Source organism: Seriola lalandi, unplaced genomic scaffold, assembly GCF_002814215.2.
Source record: "Seriola lalandi dorsalis isolate HSWRI2012SDOR001 ecotype SW California unplaced genomic scaffold, Sedor1 jcf7180002054314, whole genome shotgun sequence".
NCBI classification, from domain to species: domain Eukaryota; kingdom Metazoa; phylum Chordata; class Actinopteri; order Carangiformes; family Carangidae; genus Seriola; species Seriola lalandi.
The window spans coordinates 54,460-75,799 of NW_019524867.1; the positions used below are offsets into that span (position 1 = coordinate 54,460).

General features: G+C 39.3%; 1 protein-coding gene across 1 annotated transcript in view; it reads left to right on the forward strand.

The window, feature by feature from the left end:
- The window catches only part of lrrc4ca (leucine rich repeat containing 4C, genome duplicate a), a 51,264-nt gene extending 32,140 nt beyond the window's left edge, over positions 1-19,124 (forward strand). Inside the window, exon 3 of the mRNA XM_023406716.2 lies at positions 13,511-19,124. Coding sequence (XP_023262484.1) covers positions 13,562-15,508 — 1,947 coding nt within the window. The 5' untranslated portion in view covers positions 13,511-13,561 and the 3' untranslated portion in view covers positions 15,509-19,124. The remainder of the gene's footprint in view (positions 1-13,510) is intronic.
- Positions 19,125-21,340: the final 2,216 nt, after the last annotated feature.

A 21,340-nucleotide genomic window follows, 5' to 3' on the forward strand; every position in this document is an offset into this window, starting at 1 on the left:
TGCTCACATTGTAAGAAGTCTATTTTCACAAGACATTTCACCTTTGTGTCAGGCGAACTTTTTTTTTTTTTCCAGAGAGGGCTGCTGGCCCGCGCACAGAAATACGCCTCTGGTGTGAACAGCCCTGTGTAAGTCATGCGTGTAACTTCAACTACACGTCTGCTCTACTTTTGGTGTGAACCACTGTCGCAGTGTCAGGAAGCTTTTATTTCCAACCACTGTTCCTCTAGGCTGATGATACTGTTCATCTGTGTTGGCCATATGATGTCATAATGTTTGCATCTATTATCCCTGCCATAATATATCATTCTGGAACTTTTTTTTTTATGGCTGATGCAGCAGCAAATCAGGCACTGACTCGAAAGTCACATATAAAAGTGGTGACTGTCAGATCTCTTTAAAAGCTAAATGGCACTCAACTTATTTGATATGACTCACATGAATAGTTGCTTTTATGATTCTCTTACTTCAAAGCTCCTTTTCATGTGGCGTTTCTCTTATTTTATCCACCCTTTGTATGTGAAGTCCCAGTGGGGCGGGAGATCAGGTTTCTTCATGGAAATAATATAGAGTTTGTGTAATGGAATAATTTGATGTGTTTTTATTTCCTCTAAAACGTAGCAAATTTCAGAAAAAAAACAAAAAAAACAAAAAACACTTGGTGACATGCAAACAGTTCATTCAGAAAGTATTCATACCACTTCATTTTTTCATGTTGCAGCCTTATGCTAAAATCGTTTAAATTAATTTTTTTCTTGATCAGTCTACACTCAATACCTCATAATGACAAAGAAGAATTCTAGCAAAAGCAAAAGGAAAAACTCACATTAGGTCACATTGACATAAGCACTCAGACCGACTCAGTACTTATTTGAAGCACCTTTGGCAGCGATTACAGCTTCAAGTCTTCTTGGGTTTGATGCGACAAGCTTTACACACCTGGATTTGGGGATTTTCTGCCATTCTTCTCTGCAGATCCTCTCAAGCTCTGTCAGGTTGGATGGGGACTGTCAGTGGACGGCCATTTCCAGGTCTCTCCAGAAATGTTTGATAGAGTTCAAGTCAGGGCTCTGGCTGGGCCACTCATGGACATACACAGAGTTGTCCCTAAGCCACTCAGTTTTTCCTCAACCCTGCGTAGTCTCCCTCCCTGCCGCTGAAAAACACCCCCACAACACGATGCTGCCAGCACCATGCTTCACTTTTGGGATGGTATTGTGCAGGTGATGAGTGGTTTCCTCCAGACATGACACTTAGAATTGAGGCCAAACATTTCAGTCTTGGTTTCATCAGACCAGAGAATCTTGTTTCTCACAGTCTGAGAGTCTGAGAGTTTTTTTTTTTTTTTTTTTTTTTTTTAAAAATTTGGTTTTTTTTTTTTTTTTTTTTTTTTTACAAACTTTGACTGAGGAAAGGCTAGGGCTGGGCGATCTTACAGTCTTGTATTGTGGACAGTCTTACTTTGGCAGATATGCTCTACTATTCAGATGAATCATACAGATCATGTCATAAAAAATCTGCTATAATTAAAATTTTAAAAGTAAAAGTTCAATCGCTGCTAACCAGCCCATTGTTAATGGCTAAACAGCTAGCCTGCTAACTGCAGCTGGCAACAGCGGACCTTGTTCTGCTCTGCAGCTGCGGCGAGTCTGGCGTAGTGCCATATGTACTGGTTCAAGTACAGTACCAGTACAAGTGTCACCAGCTGCAGTCCAAGACATTGTTGTTGCAGTTCATCCGCGGGACAAGAGACCCGCCTGCAGGCAGGGAAACACAGAGCAGGATGAGCCGGGGCAGCGTCTGAACTTTCTAATTAAAGTACTTACATATAGCAGCTCATAAGCTGTTCAAACAAATACTCTATATGAAATAAGCAAAAAGTGTGATGTGTTGTGAAAGACAGCATTGTGGGTGAAGAATAGCAGCGAGCAGACAAACATCCAAAAGAAGAAGTGCCAAAGTGGCAGAAACATTTGAATCACAATTTCTGGTCAGGACTTTCACGATAAAATAGAACAGGATGCAGATTGTGATGCAGATCATGCATTTTGATCCTACCCAGAAAGATTCCCATATGATTTTCTGGCCAGATCTTCCACCCCTATAGGAGAGGCTTTGATTTGGCCATGCTGCCATAAAGCTCAGCACTGGTTGTCCATCTGGAAGCTTCTCCCATCTCCACACAGACGGAGTACCCGGAATGACCATCAGGATCTTTGTCACCTCTCTTACCAAGGCCCTTCTCCCACAGTAACTCAGTTTGGCCGGGTGGCCAGCTCTAGGAAGAGTCCTGGTTGTTCATAACTCCTTCCATTTAAGAATGATGGAGGCCACTGTGCTCTTGGGAACCTTCAATTCAGCAGAAATGTTTTTATAGCCTTTCCCAGATCTGCGCCTCGACACAATCCTGTCTCTGAGCTCTGCAGGCAGTTCTGGCAGCTGCTCTGATATGCACTCAGCTGTCAGCTGTGAGACTTTATAAAAACAGGTGTGTGCCTTTCCACATCATGTCCAATCAGCTGATTCCCCACAGGTGTGCTCCAATCATGGTGAAGAAAAATCACAAATATGATCAAGAGAAATCACAGGCATCTGAGCTAAATTCTAAGGGACTGAATTCAGTTTTTTCCTTGATATTTAATTTCCCAAAAATTCAAAAATTCTGTCATTATGGGCTATTGAGCGAAGATTGATGAGGGGAACTGATTTTTTTGATTTTAGAATAAGGCTGCAATGTAACAAATTGTGAAGAAGAAGTGAAAGGGTCTCAATACTTTTAATGCAAGTGTGTATATTCACACATGGCGATGGGTGATTGAATGAAAAAAAATTTGTTTTGTTGGAAAAATCTAATCTAATGTGATATTTCGAAAACAAAATTGTTGCTGTTGAGAATTACGCTATTGGATTTTAACCTTTCACATGAAAAAATGCTGTACTAAGTAAAATGTCTTAGACAATGATTAGGTGCACTACTGTCTCGTTTTATTGTCATTTCTACTGACATGCACAGCTCAAATATATATATAAAAAATGTATTATCTTAATTAAAGTATTAAATAATAATCAAATGATAATTACCCCCTCAAGAATGCATTTATATTAAGGTAAATTAAGATGATTGATGAAACTCTTTATTGTAATGACATGTTTCAAAACCACCATTACAAGATGTCTCCAACACATTTTATTTGACATTTGGCTCTACTTATTGTTTTTTCTTACCATGAATAGCAAACATTCTCTTAGCAGAAGCTCTGTAGAGCTGACCTTGACTTCCACTAATGTTACACTGGTATACTGACACATCAATCAAGGAGACATTACAAGCATGTCTCCTTGAACATGTCAACACTGAACACATCTTAAAATCTGTCATATGTTCAGAGACGGAGAACAGACATCAAGTTCTGCTCTTTTTACTCACGGACTCATTGTACTGATGTAATTCTTGTTTTACTGTAAAGCCACAACAGTTATTGATTATGTAAATCACTCCTTAGTTTCCTGTTGGATTGCGTCAAGACAAAGGGATTATAAGTGTGCCGGAATTAAACTCCCCGATGACTGAATTCACACTTTCAGTCTTAACAGAGACTTCATTTTAGAATACTTCCTGACACTGTATCCTTTTGGTTTTGTGTCTGGTTTGTAGATATCATCAGTGCGCTCTCTATCTCCCTCTAACCTCACATGTTCTCTCGAGCTCCCACTCAATCACAGAGGAGGCCGCGCCGCCTGAACGTCCGGGTTCACAGCCTCAGAATGACCTCTGCGTGGCTCGGTCAGACTCTGAGTGATGCATGCTGACCCTGACCTCAACCACACTCCGTGGACTGACAGCAACATTACGGACAGACCCCTTCATCCCCGCATCCTTGAAGAGTAGTTAGCAGCCATTTTCTGCCCACAGCCTCTCCGAAATGTTCGCAGGGTGAAGAATGATTTTATCAATACCTCTTGTCACCTGCAAGCCCCCACCGCCAACGCGCTGCTCGCTGTGAAACAAGAGGGCTGTCACGTACACAGCTTGTGAAAATTTGCACATGCTAAAAGCACCACACCACTGACACACTCGCACATACACACCTTTGCCTGAAAAGCTTGTATATTTTTTTTTCATTTAGGTTAAACAGGAATCAAAACATTGTGGAAGAAGGACTAAAAACATATCAGATCAATTTTATTTTGATCTGAAATCCTGTTTCTTATAACTCCACTGAGACATTGCCTATATGCATGGATACAGTGGATACTTGCCTTTTACTGTATCGTATGTGTGTGTGTGTGTGTGTGTGTTTGTATTTTCAACTGGTGTCAAAATGAACATATCCATACTTGAGTGCGTGTGTGTGTGTGTGTCCGTGTGTACCAGCTCATACAGATGTATGCGTACGCATCCTTGTATGTGTTTTCAAGGCCAGCAGCTGGAGATGAGCTTCTGATTGGGCACTTCTGTCCGATAGAGGCCAATTGAAATTACTGTGGCTCATTTATCAGGAAAATGTGTCCCACCGGGGGTCATCCTCTGACTGAGGGGGAGGCCAATTGCTCTGTGTCTGTGTAGAACTGGCCCGCACCTGAATAACAAGTAGTGATGCCCTGCAGTAATGATACACCATCCTCATCATGCTGTGGTGACACACCACTCTCTCTATAGCAGATACCAGAACGGTGACTCACGAGCAAAGCGTCGTCACCAACAATGACCTCATTCAAAAATAGAGAAAAGATGCAACAGTGAGATACCGTTTGCATAGAGAGGCACTGAGGAAAATAGAATCTGGCAGGTAATCTTTTTCTGATGATGTGACAAAAAAGTTGCTATTCACAACCTGAACTTAACCCAGATGCTGGAAAAAAGTGAAAATGACAAAGTGCTTGAAGCTCAGTTTCAGTCGAAGTATTTCACTCTGACTCTGCTATGCTCTTTTCATTCAGGTTACTGACTGGGAGTTCAAAAAGTCCCCCTCCACTTAGAATGTGTTTTGCTTATTGTTACTTTGAGTAGATGTTTGACCTGACTGTTTTACAAAACAGTTCCTGCTCTTGTTCTTACAAAACCTCTTTAACAGTGTGGATTCAGATGGGAATTTCTTACATTTGGTTCAATAAGAACATTTGCGTGTCCCATTGGAAGCGACTTTTATCATGGAGAAAATGACATACACAGAAATACAAATAACCATTCAGATTAGATTCATATTTTCCAAGATGCAGCAAATAAACTCCGCCCTTATTGTTTGACCCCTTGTCACTGTTGTAATGATGACAGTTGCATAGTAGTATTGCAAAACATCATGCAGGCATAAATGTTTTCAGGTTGGCAACTACTGCAAAATCTATCCTTACCGAGTGATGGCAAATTGGGTTGTTACTTCCATTTGCATTCAAATGATTTCATGGATTTTTTTTTTCTAACAATCTTTAAAATCAAAATAAGTTTATAAGGTAAGTAAGGTTTTTAAATGAACACAGTCCAACAAACAGCTGGATGAAGACACCAGTCAGCTTATGGTCTGAGTACAGTGATAATCACATCACATTACAATTATAATCATAACATCCCTGTTTTACACTCTAACTGGAGACCTTTGTTATTCTCCTTTCTCGCTGCCACACCAAGGGCAAAGTTGTGTTGTCACATGTGTTGCCGGGTTTTTAGGGTGGACAAGCGCAAACAACTAAAAAGCGTGTTTCTGAATGCCACTCGATATGCTTTTATACTACGAAGGGAACTGTGAGGTGATAGTGTTAAATATGTGTCGTAGCTCGCTGCACATAAATTAATTTACAGGCAGACCAGCTGAGACAGAGAACAGCTCATTAGATGCGCTTGCATCTTGCTTGCTGTCCTTTTTTTTCTTCTTTTTGTTCCTTCATTGTATATGTTTCCAAGTAGGACGTGTGTTGCTGTTAATAAGCTGAGAAAAAAACAAACAAAAAAAAACAACCCTTTCTGCTTCCTCCCGTGTCACGAAGAACTCAAAGTCGGCATTAAGAGGATGAAGTAACAGGAAACACAGCACCTGAATCACAGAGATGCACTTAAATGTGTGGACTGCATTTTATATGATGGTAAGACCAATGAGTTTGCAAACAGAAGGAAAGTCAAACTCTTACGGGATTAAAATCATTGATTAATGTGGGTGTAATTGAAATCGCCCTATCTGCCCAAGAGAAATAATTCCTTACCAAATTGGGCTTAAGTTATATTTCCTAAATACTTAAAAACCTATACTTTGTATTTTGTCTTTAATTTTATTGCAACACGTTTGGCATTGACTTTGTCTCAGTCCTTTTACCTCCTCATCACAATGACCTACTTACTTTTTCAGTTATTCTGAAATAAAGCTATATTTTATATCAAGACTGTTCTATTTACATTTGATCAGCTGATTTATAAAGACGATAAAGCAAAAAAAAAAAAAATGCTTTTAACAGGGGCTTCTTCATTTCTAATTTCCTAATAAATTTTCATGCGACAATTGCTTGTTAAATCAGTGTTTGTTAGATGAATCAAATTCATTTCACCATCTTGTTATGGATGAGACAGACAAGCTGTGAGTGGAAGCATGTCAGGCTGTGGGCAGGGGAGCAGCTGTCAGTTTGTCACACTTGGCTAGTTAGTACCAATTCAAAGTACTTGGCTTGTCTGTTTCACTTGGCTGGTTAAAACAAAAGACACTGAAAAAAAACTACACACACTTTATTATACGGTGGCTTCAAATCCGTGCACTGATCTGTTAAGCTGTTGGGAAAAAAGGGGGTACACTCTAGAATTCATACACAACCGCACATAATGGGATTTGAGTGTGTCTTTTTGCATACCGTTTTGAATACATTATATTGTATTTGAAGTGATATAAATGTAACTGTGCATTTTACATACAAAATAAATACATGTGTTGACAGACTTAAAACATGTTTGGCTGTCAGATGAGTTTAAAGCCAACGTTGATACTTGACACAGGTTTGAATTACATAATTGCAGCTATTAAAACTAGTTAAAACTGGACAGATCTGTACTATATTTTCATTGATCCACCTGCGAAACTCCACTGAGAGTCAGGTAATAGATGCAAACTGGACGGGGCAAAATTTAATAAAAAGAGGAAGAAGACCTCGTCATAATTTTAAGCTATTACATTAAACAGCTCATTAACTTTTAGCAGCGGTCAAACAGCTTGCATGTGCAGGAAATAATGATAATGAACGGCTCTAAAAGGTTCAGACATTGCTGTTAACGATATTGAAATCCAAATCTGAAATTTGAACCTTATCATATTAGCATGGTATCAGAAATTTAACATCCCTTATTTAGAGAAGATATCCCCTCTGTGACTCTCACTCAGTGTAATACCTGATCAAATCAAACACAGCAGCTTCTTGCAGTGATTGGTCAGAAACCACACGTAGCGCTTATCAAAATAACAGTTGCAGTACTCTGGCTAATTAGTGCATATCATCTGCAGATAATATCCAGCCTGCTAAGCAAGATCACCGGTGTGTTTATGCATGTAGGTGGTTGGCGCAATGTGAATGAGATCAAGAGGTTGTCTGCAGATGAAAGACTCAATTATTCATAGTTTGTGTGTGTGTGTCTGCGTGTGAAAAAAGCTTTACTTATGCTTTGTGTCAGCCACTGATTCCTGTTGTTTTCCACTGCGTATTATTGAAATCGACCAGAAGAAATAATTATGTATGCTGCAGGAGGTCATTTGAAGTAAATTACTATAGGAAAAATGGTAATGTTGCAGGCTTTAAATTAAATTATTATCAAGTGTTATAGAGAAAATAAATAAAGAAAAGACCAATGATCAAAAAGATGAAGTATTATAAACAAAGATAAACAAATAAAAGAGAATTAAAGGTCTCACAAGTTCATTAGCCTCACAAAAAAAAATTATTCTAACTCTTTTAGCTGTCAGTAAAGACAACCAATCAGCCACATTTATGCATAATTGTGATGATATTTTCATTTAGATCCTAAGGCTGGCAAGCTGTGTCATCTAGAAGACAAAAAAAAAAAAAAAAGATTTTAATTACAAATATAGAAGCAAAGCAGTTGAGTCATACTGAGTGACACGCTGTTTTCAGCTTCACAACATTAGCAAAACTGTCTCAGCAGATAAACAGCAGGCCCTGACACTGGCTGAAGGAGGGGGTGCTGTGTCCCATCATTACGCTAGTGAAATACTAAAATACAGCTTAAGATAAACAGTGGCTGCAAAATATGACTGTGTGGCCAAAAACAAAAAAAAATTACTATATGATAACTGCAATACAGAGGCCTACCCTCTTCTAATCTGTTCACTGCACTAGTCATGGTGTGTTCTTATGTTTATGCTGCGAGGCTGGAGAGAAGGGAATGAGGAGAAGGCTTATGATGCATGTGGTGGGTATCCCTCCCACACTGGAATCCATAAAGGATTCTGGTTTATATCTGGAGCTGTTGCAAGATTGCTGGCATTATCAAGAAGTGACCTGATTTGATTTATATCTCATTAATCTCTCCCCCTCTCTCTGTCTCTCTCTCTCTCTCTCCTTCTCTCAAGAATAGCATACATGCCGACCTTCCCTCTGTCACACACGTCTCTCACTCCACAATTTCTCATCATCCTTCTCCCTCCATGCCATGCAGTGTGCCAAGCCAAAGCCTCTGTCAGCCACTCTTCACTAAAAAGTTCACAATCAGCGGCCACTCAGGCATTAACTCAGTGAAGAAAGCGTCAGGCGAGTCCCCTCTCACTTTCCTCACCTTTCAAACGAAGCTATGAATGTGTTTTGGAAGGCTGAAGACAGGAAATGTTTGTTGACCGTGGAAAGAGAGGAGAAAGAAATCACTCAGTGCTTCTTGCCAAGCAGTGGCAACACCAGACCTATTTTAGGGGACTTTAGCCCCACTAGAATTTCCTGTAGCCCCACTAAATAATTCATTCTGCCTTTTCTGGCTGATTTATAATGCAAAAAATACGATACGGGCTCCAGAATTACAGTACTCATGAAAAGGGCTGAGCACACTGTGTACACTGGTGAAACCAGCCACAAACTTGCAACTGTGCATTCAGCCATAAAAAATAAAAGAATGGGTATGATGAAACATGGGACTTACACAAGCTAAATGACTTATCTATGTAAAATATTTCCACTGTGAAATTATGGGAGGCTCACAGGGTCAGGGCCTCAGCTGATTAATGCAGATACCATAGAACCATGAGACCGCCTGATTTTACACAGATACATATCTTGAAAGAACTTCAGCTGTATTGCCCTGTATTCTCAAAACTGAAAATATTAATCATCACATGAGAATTTGGCAGGTGAGTCACAGAATATTCAAAGTTGACAGTTTTGTTCATGTTAAAAACAAAAGCGTTTTCTGGGTGTTATTTATTGTTAGATGCAACTGTATGAAGACTGACAAGTGTGATCATTGTACTGTGTGCGTTCATACTCCGGATGACAAGGAGAGCGGAGCAATAGCAGCAGCAGATAAGCTGCTGTATTTATGCAGTATGAGTATCGATTAGTTGTGTCAGGCAAAAAAGACAATTCTCTTGTTTCTGTGGCTGCCAAAGTTGATTCCCGTTGGTTACCTCCGAGTGGTCTGACTGCAGATCCTCAGGGAGGGTTTGTGGGAAAAGGAGTGAAGTGACTGATGTCACTACACCCTGATGTGAGGAGTAATGTTGCACATATGATTCTTTACAGGTACAGGATTAAATGTAGTCTTTAGTTTATTCATAACAGGTCTGTAAAGTAGATAAAACATTCAACTTTGTTACTGCATAATAAAAATGCATTATGAGTTTGGCACCTTTTAAAATGTATCAAGCAGATGACCCATGGACCCTCACCAATCTCACTAATCTTACTGAAATAAGATGCTGCTTGTAAGTGATTATATTAAATACCAGAAAACAAGGTTTGCGGTTGTAGTATGTTTTAAACTTTCTACTCCAATATGTGAGTTAATAGAGTTAAACCCTTTTTTTAAACTCTGAGTGTATAAAATCTCTCTTTATATGCTAATATTCATATTTCACACATGCATACTATTACTGTAGTTTTTTATGCTGATGACACCCAGTTATATATATTTGTATCTGTTAAATCGAAAAAATACAGATGTTCACAGGTTTGCTGGTATTGAAGTTGTTGAAATTTGGAATACAATACAATAATGAAAAGCCAGAGTAACTTTCGGGAAACTCTTTGCATCTTTTGATGGGATGTGTAGAAGATTACGCTTTTTTTTTTTTTTTTTTTTGTCATCTAAGATAGTTCACTACAAAACAGCTGTACATAGTTGTATGTAGCCATGTACAGAGTTTCTCTGGTACGACTGGCTTCAGTGTGAATTATTTCCATTTGACAAACCAAAAATGAATTCAGAAATGTTGCAGATCTTGCTCTTCAATTGTCTGGCGTCCTGCTAATCTGGGCCATGCTTTAGTTCTCTCTACCAGACAAAGAGACAGCTGGCAGTTGATAATCTGTTAGGACAAAAGTTTAAAAATGCATTCTTTTCTTAATCTCATTTTCCTTATCTCTTTTCATCTAATTCCTTCACTGCACCACGTAAATCCAATTTTGCTGCTTCCTTTGTCAGCATCAGAACGTATTGTTTTGCTTTGTAAATCAACTTCATCTTTTCTGCTGCCATAATTTGGATTCTGTTCTGTTGACTCATTGTTTATGTCTTTTGGAGGTTTGATCTGTTGAAAAGGAGGATAAGTAAATAGTGGAATAAGAAACAGGGATTCCTTATCCGCAGGCTAGTTATTCACAGACTGTTCAGCATATTTTCTAGTTGGTCATGTAATTGTTAGAACTTCACCTTGAAAAAGCATCATGCTTACTATAAATACTCATCTTTATTAAAAGTTATTTCTGACAGGGTCAGTTGAAAATGGAAGCATAAAAACTCAGACTGTACCACAGTTAATTGTTTTATGCAAAGGTTTTAATTCCTAACAAATTAAAGCCGCCATAATGGAATGTGATTTTCAGCCTGGTGTGATCCCTGTCACATTTGCCTGTTGCCCTGCATGAAAACACACACTTTCTCCACCCTCAGGCTTTGGCTGCTTGGAATTTGAATTTTGTAATTGAAGAATTAATGGACTCAGTAATCAAGCAATTAATCAGTAGTTACTGTAATAGCCTGACATTCTGAAGTGAAGAGCTTTTTGTTGCAGATTAGTCTGTGTTGAACATATTTTATAGAAGCAGGAAGTACTGTAATCCCACAACAGCATTCTTGTAGCTGATTTATGCTATTCTGCTCAGGAACCAGCTGCCATGTTAATGCTGTTACACTGCAAATGTGAGGCTGCATTTTTATTTTTTTATTTTTTTGTTTTGTTTTGTTTTGTGCATGTGTCAGCACATTGCCCTATATTATTTCTCAAGTGTTTCCATAATTCGTCTTTGAGCTGTCCTATGTTCACTGATGTCTTCATTCGCACTATTTTACACTTCCACATTGAAAAAAAAAGAACACTGATCTATTTACAGCAATCGTTTTCCTTTTAAAAAGTCAAACATTAAGTGTTCTAAACTCACCGTGTCACTAACAGCTGACTCAAAGACTACGAATAACAATGTTTATTTTGGATTACCTTATTTAAATATAAAATATAATAAATATTTATATAAAAATAATACGTTTTATCATCAAACACATCCCAGGAGAACCATTGTCTCTCAGAGCTGATAAGATAACTCTGTTTATGATAAAAACTTATGTGTGTGACAGCCATAGTTCTCCTGGTGACAAACTTGGGGATTTACTGTGGCTATCTGTAGCTTAACTGCACCTGCGGCTCGGTAGATCAGGGCTCATCATTGTCATTTCACCACAGGTTGTAAATCTTGCACTTTCTGTGTGAAGTTCACATTTTTTTTCATTTTTCACATTGATTTTCTGAACGTGCTGCAGTTTCCACCCACATTCAAAAACATTCAGGTCAGAGAGATTAGAGACTCTAAATGTTTCTCTTTATCTGTGTTAGCTCCGTGACTCACTTCCGACCTGCCCAGTGTTTCCCTGTCTTTCACTGAGACAGTGAAAAAACGAATGTCTACCAATGAACTTTTACATGAACAAAGCTCCGTCAAGACCGTCATAGCCCTATTCAAGTAGTAATGATATACCTGTCTCAGCATTCACATACCTCAATGACTACTGGTATTAGTTAGTAACCACCGCAGCAATAATCTAGTTGTAACAATAATTTGTCACTCAGGGGTGTCATACCCTAACACTAAAACTAAGATAATTAGCACATTTGTAGTGTAACACGTTACTTCTTCATGAATTCAATTCCACAAGAGGCCGGCTTTTTGATATTTAATATTTAAAACCTTCTATAAATTTATTCAAGAAACAATTTTTTCTCAGCTGTCTCTATAAAACTCTTTTAATTTAATATGAAGCTCCATCTCAGTGGTATGATGTTCACTAGTAGTGATTTATGACTGATAAAGATAGCTGTGCTGTCTTTATGAGTTCAATTATTGTAAAAGCATCATTGCTTTTAAGAGCGTTCCTATAAGGGCGTTTTGCTTTTTAAGGGAAATTTGTGCAAGTTTTTTTTTTTTTTTTTTTTAGTTCCACAAGTTGTTTTGTCACTTGCTTCTGTCTCATGTTCCTGCTTTACTGTACAATGGCACCGTCTTTAACCGTTAATCACTGTGCAACCATGAAAAGATGAAGAACTTTGAGGAAAACTCGGGATAATGAGTAGATAACAAGATTTAAACATACACTGCATCGCCTAAATAAACATGCGTCATTCATTCACATATCGCTGCCATAGCGTCATCTCTCTTCCACACAGTAAGTCTTAATCAAAGAATACATTGTTTGTATTTCCACAGTTTCCTCTGGCGTGACACATAAAGAGCTGCACAAACAAACTCCCCGGTCCCATTTTAGTTTGCTTGTTTGACATTCCAGTCGCATGCGTGCCTTTGAGGAACTGTGAGTTGTAATCAGACGTTTCCAGATATCTTGACTCGATCGAAGGACTGGTGGGTGGCGAGCTTCATTATTATTTATGCCCCCCCCCCCCCGTCTCAAATATAAATCACACGACACAGCAGTCATAGCTGCTTTTCTTCCCTCCCTTCCTCCTCCTGCAGAGATACAGCACAGAGGTTGGCGGCTTCATTGTGATTTTGTTTTATGTGACTGAGATTGAGAGTGCGAGGACAGTGCACCCAGAAACAGAATGGGATATAAGGCACTCCATCAAGGTTGCAAGTTTGTGTGTATGGGTGTGTGTGTGTGTGATTATCAGTGGCTACAACAGATCCGCAAGAATATTATTCAGTAAAAAGCTTCTGAGTTTTGGGGAATTTGAATTTGCTAGGTTTTCATAGTTTTATATACCATTGATTTATATCAGTGATAATTTTTAGATTCTTAAACATGCAAGAGACAAATGCATCCAATTATTTAATGTATCTCTTCTCTCTTTTGTGTCTCATTTCATTCCAGTGGGCCCAAATCCTCTTTCCAAAGAGTGGAAGACCAGTCAGCGAATTATGAATGTTAAACAAGATGACCTCCTCTCAGCAGCAGCAGATGATGCGAGGTCCTAGGTGGAACCGGGCCTTGTCCGACCCTTTGTTTGTGCTGCTTCTGGCCCTCCAGCTGCTGGTGGTTGCAGGGCTGGTACGTGCTCAGACGTGCCCCTCTGTCTGCTCCTGTAGTAACCAGTTCAGCAAAGTCATCTGCACCCGCCGAGGCCTGCGGGATGTCCCTGATGGCATCTCTACCAACACTCGCTACCTGAATCTGCAAGAGAATCTCATTCAGGTCATAAAGGTGGACAGCTTCAAGCACCTAAGACATCTGGAGATCCTGCAGCTGAGCAAAAACCACATACGCAAAATTGAGCTGGGGGCCTTCAATGGACTGGCCAGCCTCAATACCTTGGAGCTTTTTGATAACCGCCTCACCACCATCCCGAACGGCGCATTTGAGTACCTGTCCAAACTAAAGGAGCTTTGGTTGAGGAATAACCCCATAGAGAGTATTCCCTCCTATGCTTTCAACAGAGTGCCCTCATTACGGCGGTTGGACCTTGGGGAGCTCAAACGGCTCTCCTACATATCTGAGGGGGCCTTTGAAGGGCTGAGCAATCTGCGCTACTTAAATCTGGGAATGTGCAATCTGAAGGAAATTCCCAACCTAATTCCCCTGGTGAAGCTGGATGAACTGGAGATGTCGGGGAACCAGCTCACTGTCATCCGTCCTGGCTCTTTTAAAGGGCTCATCCATTTGCAAAAGCTATGGATGATGCATGCCCAGATCCAGACCATAGAAAGGAACTCCTTTGATGACCTGCAGTCACTAGTGGAGCTCAATCTAGCCCACAACAACCTTACCCTCTTGCCCCATGATCTCTTCACTCCTTTACATCACCTGGAGAGGGTGCACTTGCACCACAACCCATGGAATTGTAACTGTGACATCCTCTGGCTAAGCTGGTGGCTTAAGGAGATGGTACCAGCAAACACCAGCTGCTGTGCCCGCTGCAGCTCACCTCCCCACCATAAGGGACGATACATTGGCGAGCTGGACCAGAACTACTTTCACTGTTATGCTCCTGTTATTGTGGAGCCTCCCGCAGACCTAAATGTGACAGAGGGAAGCGCTGCAGAGTTGAAATGCAGAGCCAGCTCTTTGACCTCAGTAAGCTGGATTACACCCAATGGTTCCATCATGACACACGGTGCGTACAAGGTCAGAATCTCTGTGCTGAATGACGGCACTCTGAACTTCACTAATGTTACCATGCAGGACACAGGCACATATACGTGTATGGTCAGTAATTCCGCAGGTAACACGACAGCATCTGCCACACTCAATGTGTCCTCTACAGAGAACAGCAGCTTCAGCTACTTCACCACAGTGACAGTGGAAACCATAGAAACGCCACATAATGAAGGCTTCACCACGACTGTGCAACAGAAGGTGGGCCCCACCCCCTCTTCTGGATCATGGGAGTCTGTTTCACCCACCTCTACAACTACCACCACATTTCGGACCCCGCTGTCCACCCGTACCACAGAGAAGACTTACACGATCCCTGTCACGGAGCTGGGCGGGGAGGGCTCACTAAACGGCCTGGATGAGGTGATGAAGACGACCAAGATCATCATCGGCTGCTTTGTTGCAATCACACTCATGGCAGCCGTCATGCTGATTATCTTCTACAAGATGCGCAAACAGCACCACCAGCAGAACCACCACGCACCCACACGTACTATTGAGATCATTAATGTGGACGAGGACTGTGTAACAGGAGGCCCGGGCATGGAGGGCCACCTGACTCTGCCTCCTCTTGAGCATGAGCACCTCAACCACTATAACACCTATAAGACTGCGTACAACCATGCCTCCACTATCAACTCCATACACAGCTCAGCGCACGAACCTTTGTTAATCCGGGCCAGCTCAAAAGACAATGTACAAGAGACCCAAATCTAAAACTTTTTTTTCTTTTTTTTCAAAATGAGACATAATAAAACTGATGGAATTACATAAAGACATTACTGACAGGACATTACTGATAACTGGTTGTGAGGACTGTGGCTCAAACATGGAGAAATAGACTCATGTGTTTGGCAAATCGATGGCTGGTGATGTTAATTCAGTGACTTTGGGAATTAGGGTATGTCTACTGTTTCAAAAAGTGTCTTTACAAAACAGAAGTTATTTATTTAAGAAAAAAACTATTGTGGTTAAATCAAGAAAAACTGTATTCTGCAATTATTTTTTCAGCACTTAATTCATGTTTTTTTTTTCTTCCTCTCATTTCATGGGATTGGTTTACTAATATGCTTTCAAACTCTGTTTGAAGATCTGTCGAAGAAAAACTCTTGAAGCAAATTATTGTTTGTTCTTTTTTTTTTTTTTCTTTTTTGGTAAACTGCGACTTTGGACCAGATGAGATAGTAACCTCGTGTTCCCCATGTAACAAAGGAATCTAGAGCACATTAGTGAGTTTATCCAGCTGTGGATCAAGTGATGAAATCTTTGTGATCATCTGTAACTGGTATGAATTAAACGCACGTTCATTATTTTTTACAGTGATTGACAGAACTGTCAGTGATGAAATTTGTTCATGCTTCACTGTTTAATTAGATCTGTCCCATACATATTAGACATTCTGCTCTGTTATCAATAGACTGAGGATCCTAAATGAAGGAAATATGCCCTGCGTTCTGCTATTGTAAAAGTCAAGGCTCACTATTAGAAGTACATTCTAGTTAAATTAAATTCTATAGATTGACTATGAAAGTCTTTGTGTTCCTAATGTATATGCAAAATACAATTTTACCCCTGACCTCCACTTGTTTTGACTCAAAGCCCAAGCTTCTCAGAGACATGATTATTATACAGAGAAAGTCAATATTTGCATTAAGAGCAATACTGATCTCTGAAGGTCATGATACAGGAGCAGCATTAATGGGTACGTTAGAATTAACATAATCCAAATCAAAAGTCATGAAAAAAAAGGAAGATGATCTTAAATTCTGGTAAAGGTCCACTGCGTCCAAATGAAATGTTTCCAATGTAGGATGGTCTCACCTTTACCTTACGGTGCTTAGTTCTGCTGCATATGAAGATGATTGCTTTGAAGCCACCTTTTTCATGCTGGACCCCTTACCTCATCTGCATTACTGCAGGATAGAGTTCTGATCAGAAGCAGACTGATGAGCTGAAGAAAGAGCGTAAACCCTTTATACAGCTGTCTGAGCACATTGCCTGTCATCTGTGGGCCACATTTCCACATGGGCAGTGCCTGGCAGTCCCAGATTCACACCCTGCCCCCTGCCAACCATAGGACTTGGCCCTGAGCGAGAGGGCTTATGCTGCAAGAGGCTTTAGGGGTGAATGTGTGGGATCGGGCATCAACCAGATGTTTGGGTTGCACCTGTCTCTCTCCCCCTCCCTTAGCGACAACACAATTTCCATTTTAATTGATGTGCCCATGGGCTTTGGATGGAAACAGCTCTGCAGGCGCCCATACCCTGGAAAGCATTTCAAAGTCCTCACAATGAAAAATGGTGCCAGGCACCAGACACGAGGAGGTTAGACAGACATTTGTCACATGCTCCTGGTTTAGTTTTAACAAATAAGAGCAGCTTTTGTTCCCCTAACAGCGACACATACAAAAAAAAAGGCTCAGGCTATTGTCATGCTTCATTCAGTTTTGTTTTTATAATACATTAAGGTGTTACAGTAAGGAATTATACAGAGGAGAATACCTCATAGAAACAACTGTTACATAAGATAGTGACATGTACTTTCTGTGGAGTCACCATGCACAGTGCTGTGCCTGTCCCTGAAAACTGGAAGTGGTACTCCACACAAACACTCGGAGGAAGTTGTGAGTTTCCAACATTCATCCTCTATGGGCTTGAAAGGTTGGATTAATGGTGGTTACACTTTGATTTCAGTGGTGGAAATGTTTGTTTTCAACCCATCCACATAAACTTTGCAAACTACTGCTGCATAATCAACATCTCTGCTCCATTTGTATGCTCACTTTTTTTCACGCTTATACATTTCACCAAAAATATTTCCACCTCAATACTCACAGTACTGTCAATCTGAGGAGCTTTGATGTCCCTGGGTCCATGCTTATGACAGTGCCCTCTTCCTGCTTTTCCATTGGACAAAGTCACTCTAAATTATACTGCTTAACCTCACTGAGCTACGTTTGACAAGAGTTCATGGTCGCATATCGGAAAATAAAGAAGAATTAACAAAAACGCCATCAGGTAGTCATAAACCTTTTTTAAACACCTTTAAAGCCTATATTTGGTGAGTGCTTTCTACTCAGACAGACAGGTTTCAACCTAACGGACAGAGAGGCTACTTCCCATAGTTTATTGTTTCAGCATATTTCAAGTAGTAGTGAGAATTAATGAGGAACAGTACCAGTTCATCCTACAGCCTCATGTCTAGGATGTGAGAAGAGAATGAAATTAAACAACAAGATAATAATCTAAAGCCTTTTTCCCACAGGACTAGTATTACCTGGGGTCCTCCTGTGATATGTAATACAATAATTGCATAGATTATATATGTTAATAATCCATGTCTGCAAACTGTTCTCTGAAAAGCTCTGCAGAAAATTACTTTCCATATCTCGCCTAATACAGAGGTCATTTCATAATATTAGTTCTATGTGCACTATTTTATTTTTTATTTTTTTTCTGACTCTTACTCCACTTCCAGGGTAAGAATTATGGAGGCTGTAGTGGAAACTATCAATGGGAGCTTTCAAACCTTTTGCGGTGCAAATTGTAGTGCTACTGTTTCTACTCTGCCTGGAAACCCATTGTATGTTTCAAAATAGTTTGATAATCAAGATCAGTGAATTTAAATGTAACACAAGACTTTATTTATTCACTTTGAATGTGCTGCGCACAACACAGATGTTTTTACCTTTACTTCCTAAATAACATGAGGTCCCCAGGTGATCTTAGTCCAGACCCGAAGAGATAACTGATTCAGCCACATCATGTTATTTGTTTTGTTTTTTTCTGTGGAGTTTGGCACATTTGTAAACCATAGAATGACCTGAATGTGTGTCATTTAGTATGTGTTTGAATTCCTAGTGGTGGGATGTGGATCACAATTCTACTCAGCTGACATAAGAGAGTGTAACCATCTTCCCCTTTTGCCTTTAGTTGGAGGTAAATCGTCTGAAAATTTAAATGGTAAATTTGTTGCATTTTAGTCGAGCTGTCTCATGTATGTAAGATATCTAAATATTTTTGGTCAATATTCTTTTTTTTCACATTCTTTTCTTTTTTTCTGAGAGGGAATGCTGTTCTAGTGGTAGATTTATATAAAAATACATTTTGAGAATAAAACAAAACAAAAACAAAAATTTTTAAATTTTGATTTTACATGTGCCAACAACCTGTTCTAAAAGTGAAAAAGAGAAACATGCTGTAAAAGAATAAGAGATTGATTTTCATGTAAGCATTCTTTCATGACCTTTAAAAGATATGGAGATCGATTATAGAGACCAGAGTTTGTAGTTCATACACAAAATATGGTTAAAAATAAACTATTGTTGTTTTTCTGTATTGTCTGATTCTTGTTTTCAGTTTAACAGGATAACATTGAACGGCTCATATAAAAATCAAAAAACCAAAGCTTTCTTTTCACCAACTTTCACACACTTTCGCCACCATTAATTATCCACAAAGCTGATATTTATGAAAGCCTTTTGAACCTTTAAATTATACTTTTACCTGACCATTAATTTTGCTACAAATATCATGACAAAATAATGACTGTTACTATTTTCATCATCAAAATTAAAATAAATAATGATAAAAAAAAAACTTTTTTATATACCATTTCTTTTAATACATAGCTATCCTGCTTTAAAACAGCATCCATATGAAATGTAGATTCATTATAACAATGTAATCATAATGCCTTTTTAAGATGATTATAGCTGTACAATCAGTAACATTGCTCCATGGAATCAGTATAAAACCAGAATCAGTTCAGCAAGCAGAATGAAATCACAGGCATTTGTCTTTGTAGCACTGCTGCAGGGACGAGCTGACATGCATAACTGTGCAGGACTTTACACGGCTGAATATACATAACACCACACACCAGCACATGCAGAACATTCACTGTAGTATTCTGTCATATTCTTAACTTATTAACCAATAAGTTAAAATGACTTGTCTCTACATTAAACAGTGCTTTGACTGCTTTACAACTTTACAACAGAAGTGATAATGACAGTAATTAGTATTATACTTTGAGTATGTGTGTGCTGTCCATCAAGTTTTATTCAACGCTAAAAACAATTACTTGAAATGTTCATTAAATTAAAAAAAAGTATGTTGGGAAGCAGAAAGAAATCAGGAATGAGTAATGATGTGACATAAATAACACTGACAATAAAGTGAAACAACTTTTTACATGTAGACCTTTGGTTTGAGGATTTATTATAAATGCATTCTGAATGTGTGTATCTATACATAGTTAAAATCATCACTGATCCCTTTAATCAATCTATAACTATCTAACTCTCTAACTCTAACTCAAACCACACATAATGACTTTATTGTTATGCATTTGTCATTGTCAAACTGCATATTGCTGTCTGTTGCTTATTATCCAGCAAAAGCCAGTCATTGTATTATTTTGTTGGCTTGTTGAGAGCTAATAAAACTGTAGAACATTGTGTGATTGGGATCTTATCCTGAGCAGATTTCAGCACAAGCTAAACAAGAAGAGTGAACTTTCTCCATCATTAGCATTCATGAGCTACTGTTCCACTTGGTAATTAGCCAAATAAAATGAGATTGTGATCACGATGTGATCGAATCATATCACAAAGTACAAGCCAACAGTAAACATTTGGACCCGAGAGTAATTGCATCCCTTCTGGGCCAATCAGTAGCCAAGTAAACAATGGCTGTACAGTAGTGCTACACTTGAGATTAGGCGTTTCAAGGGATCTTGATCAGTGAAACTGAAAGATGTGTGACAGTGAGACAAGTAATGATAGTGAATCCATCGTCTGTTCCTCTGGATTTTATGGAGGGTCAATAAAAAATCAGGTTTGTACCAGCAGATCTTAGAAATTGACCATTTTTATCCTAGTGGTTGTATGTTTTTACAGCGGTGGCATAAAGACGACTCTCTCTCTCCCCTCTTCATGCTACAGGGAACAGACTAATATTATTACAATCATATTACATTGTAGACATGTGCAGCTTTGCTACTGAAGGATGTTGTGGAGCAGATCTTCTCTTAATATGTACTGAATGTTACATGATTGCCCTAATTATTCCAGAACTGTTTCCACTGAGACTTCATGCTGCACATCACTTGGAGTGACAGACTATTTGTTTACCTGACGCTTCCAGTCCCCTTCCCATTTTTCTAAACTCCAAACATGTGTAGTAGCCGCACCTACATTCAATCACACTTAAGCTCACACTTTCTCAAGTGAGGAGCAAAAAGGATGTGTGAAGCCAAATGTAATGTGAAAGGACTGTTCATAGTGACAAATCTACTGAGAATCACCACCCAACTTTACAGCTCTACAGATCCATATAAACATGTAGTACTCGTGTAAAGAACTACAATAAAGGTGGAAGGCTAGCTGTCAGGTATCCCAATCAATTGACCAATCAACCAGTCAATCAATCATAGATTTTCTGCCTTTCAACTGGCCCACCAACTATGTCTTTGCTCAGCATCATGCATATTGTCACCCTTTTATTTGTGAGAGAGTTAGTGTGAGACAGAGAGAAACAATTGGAA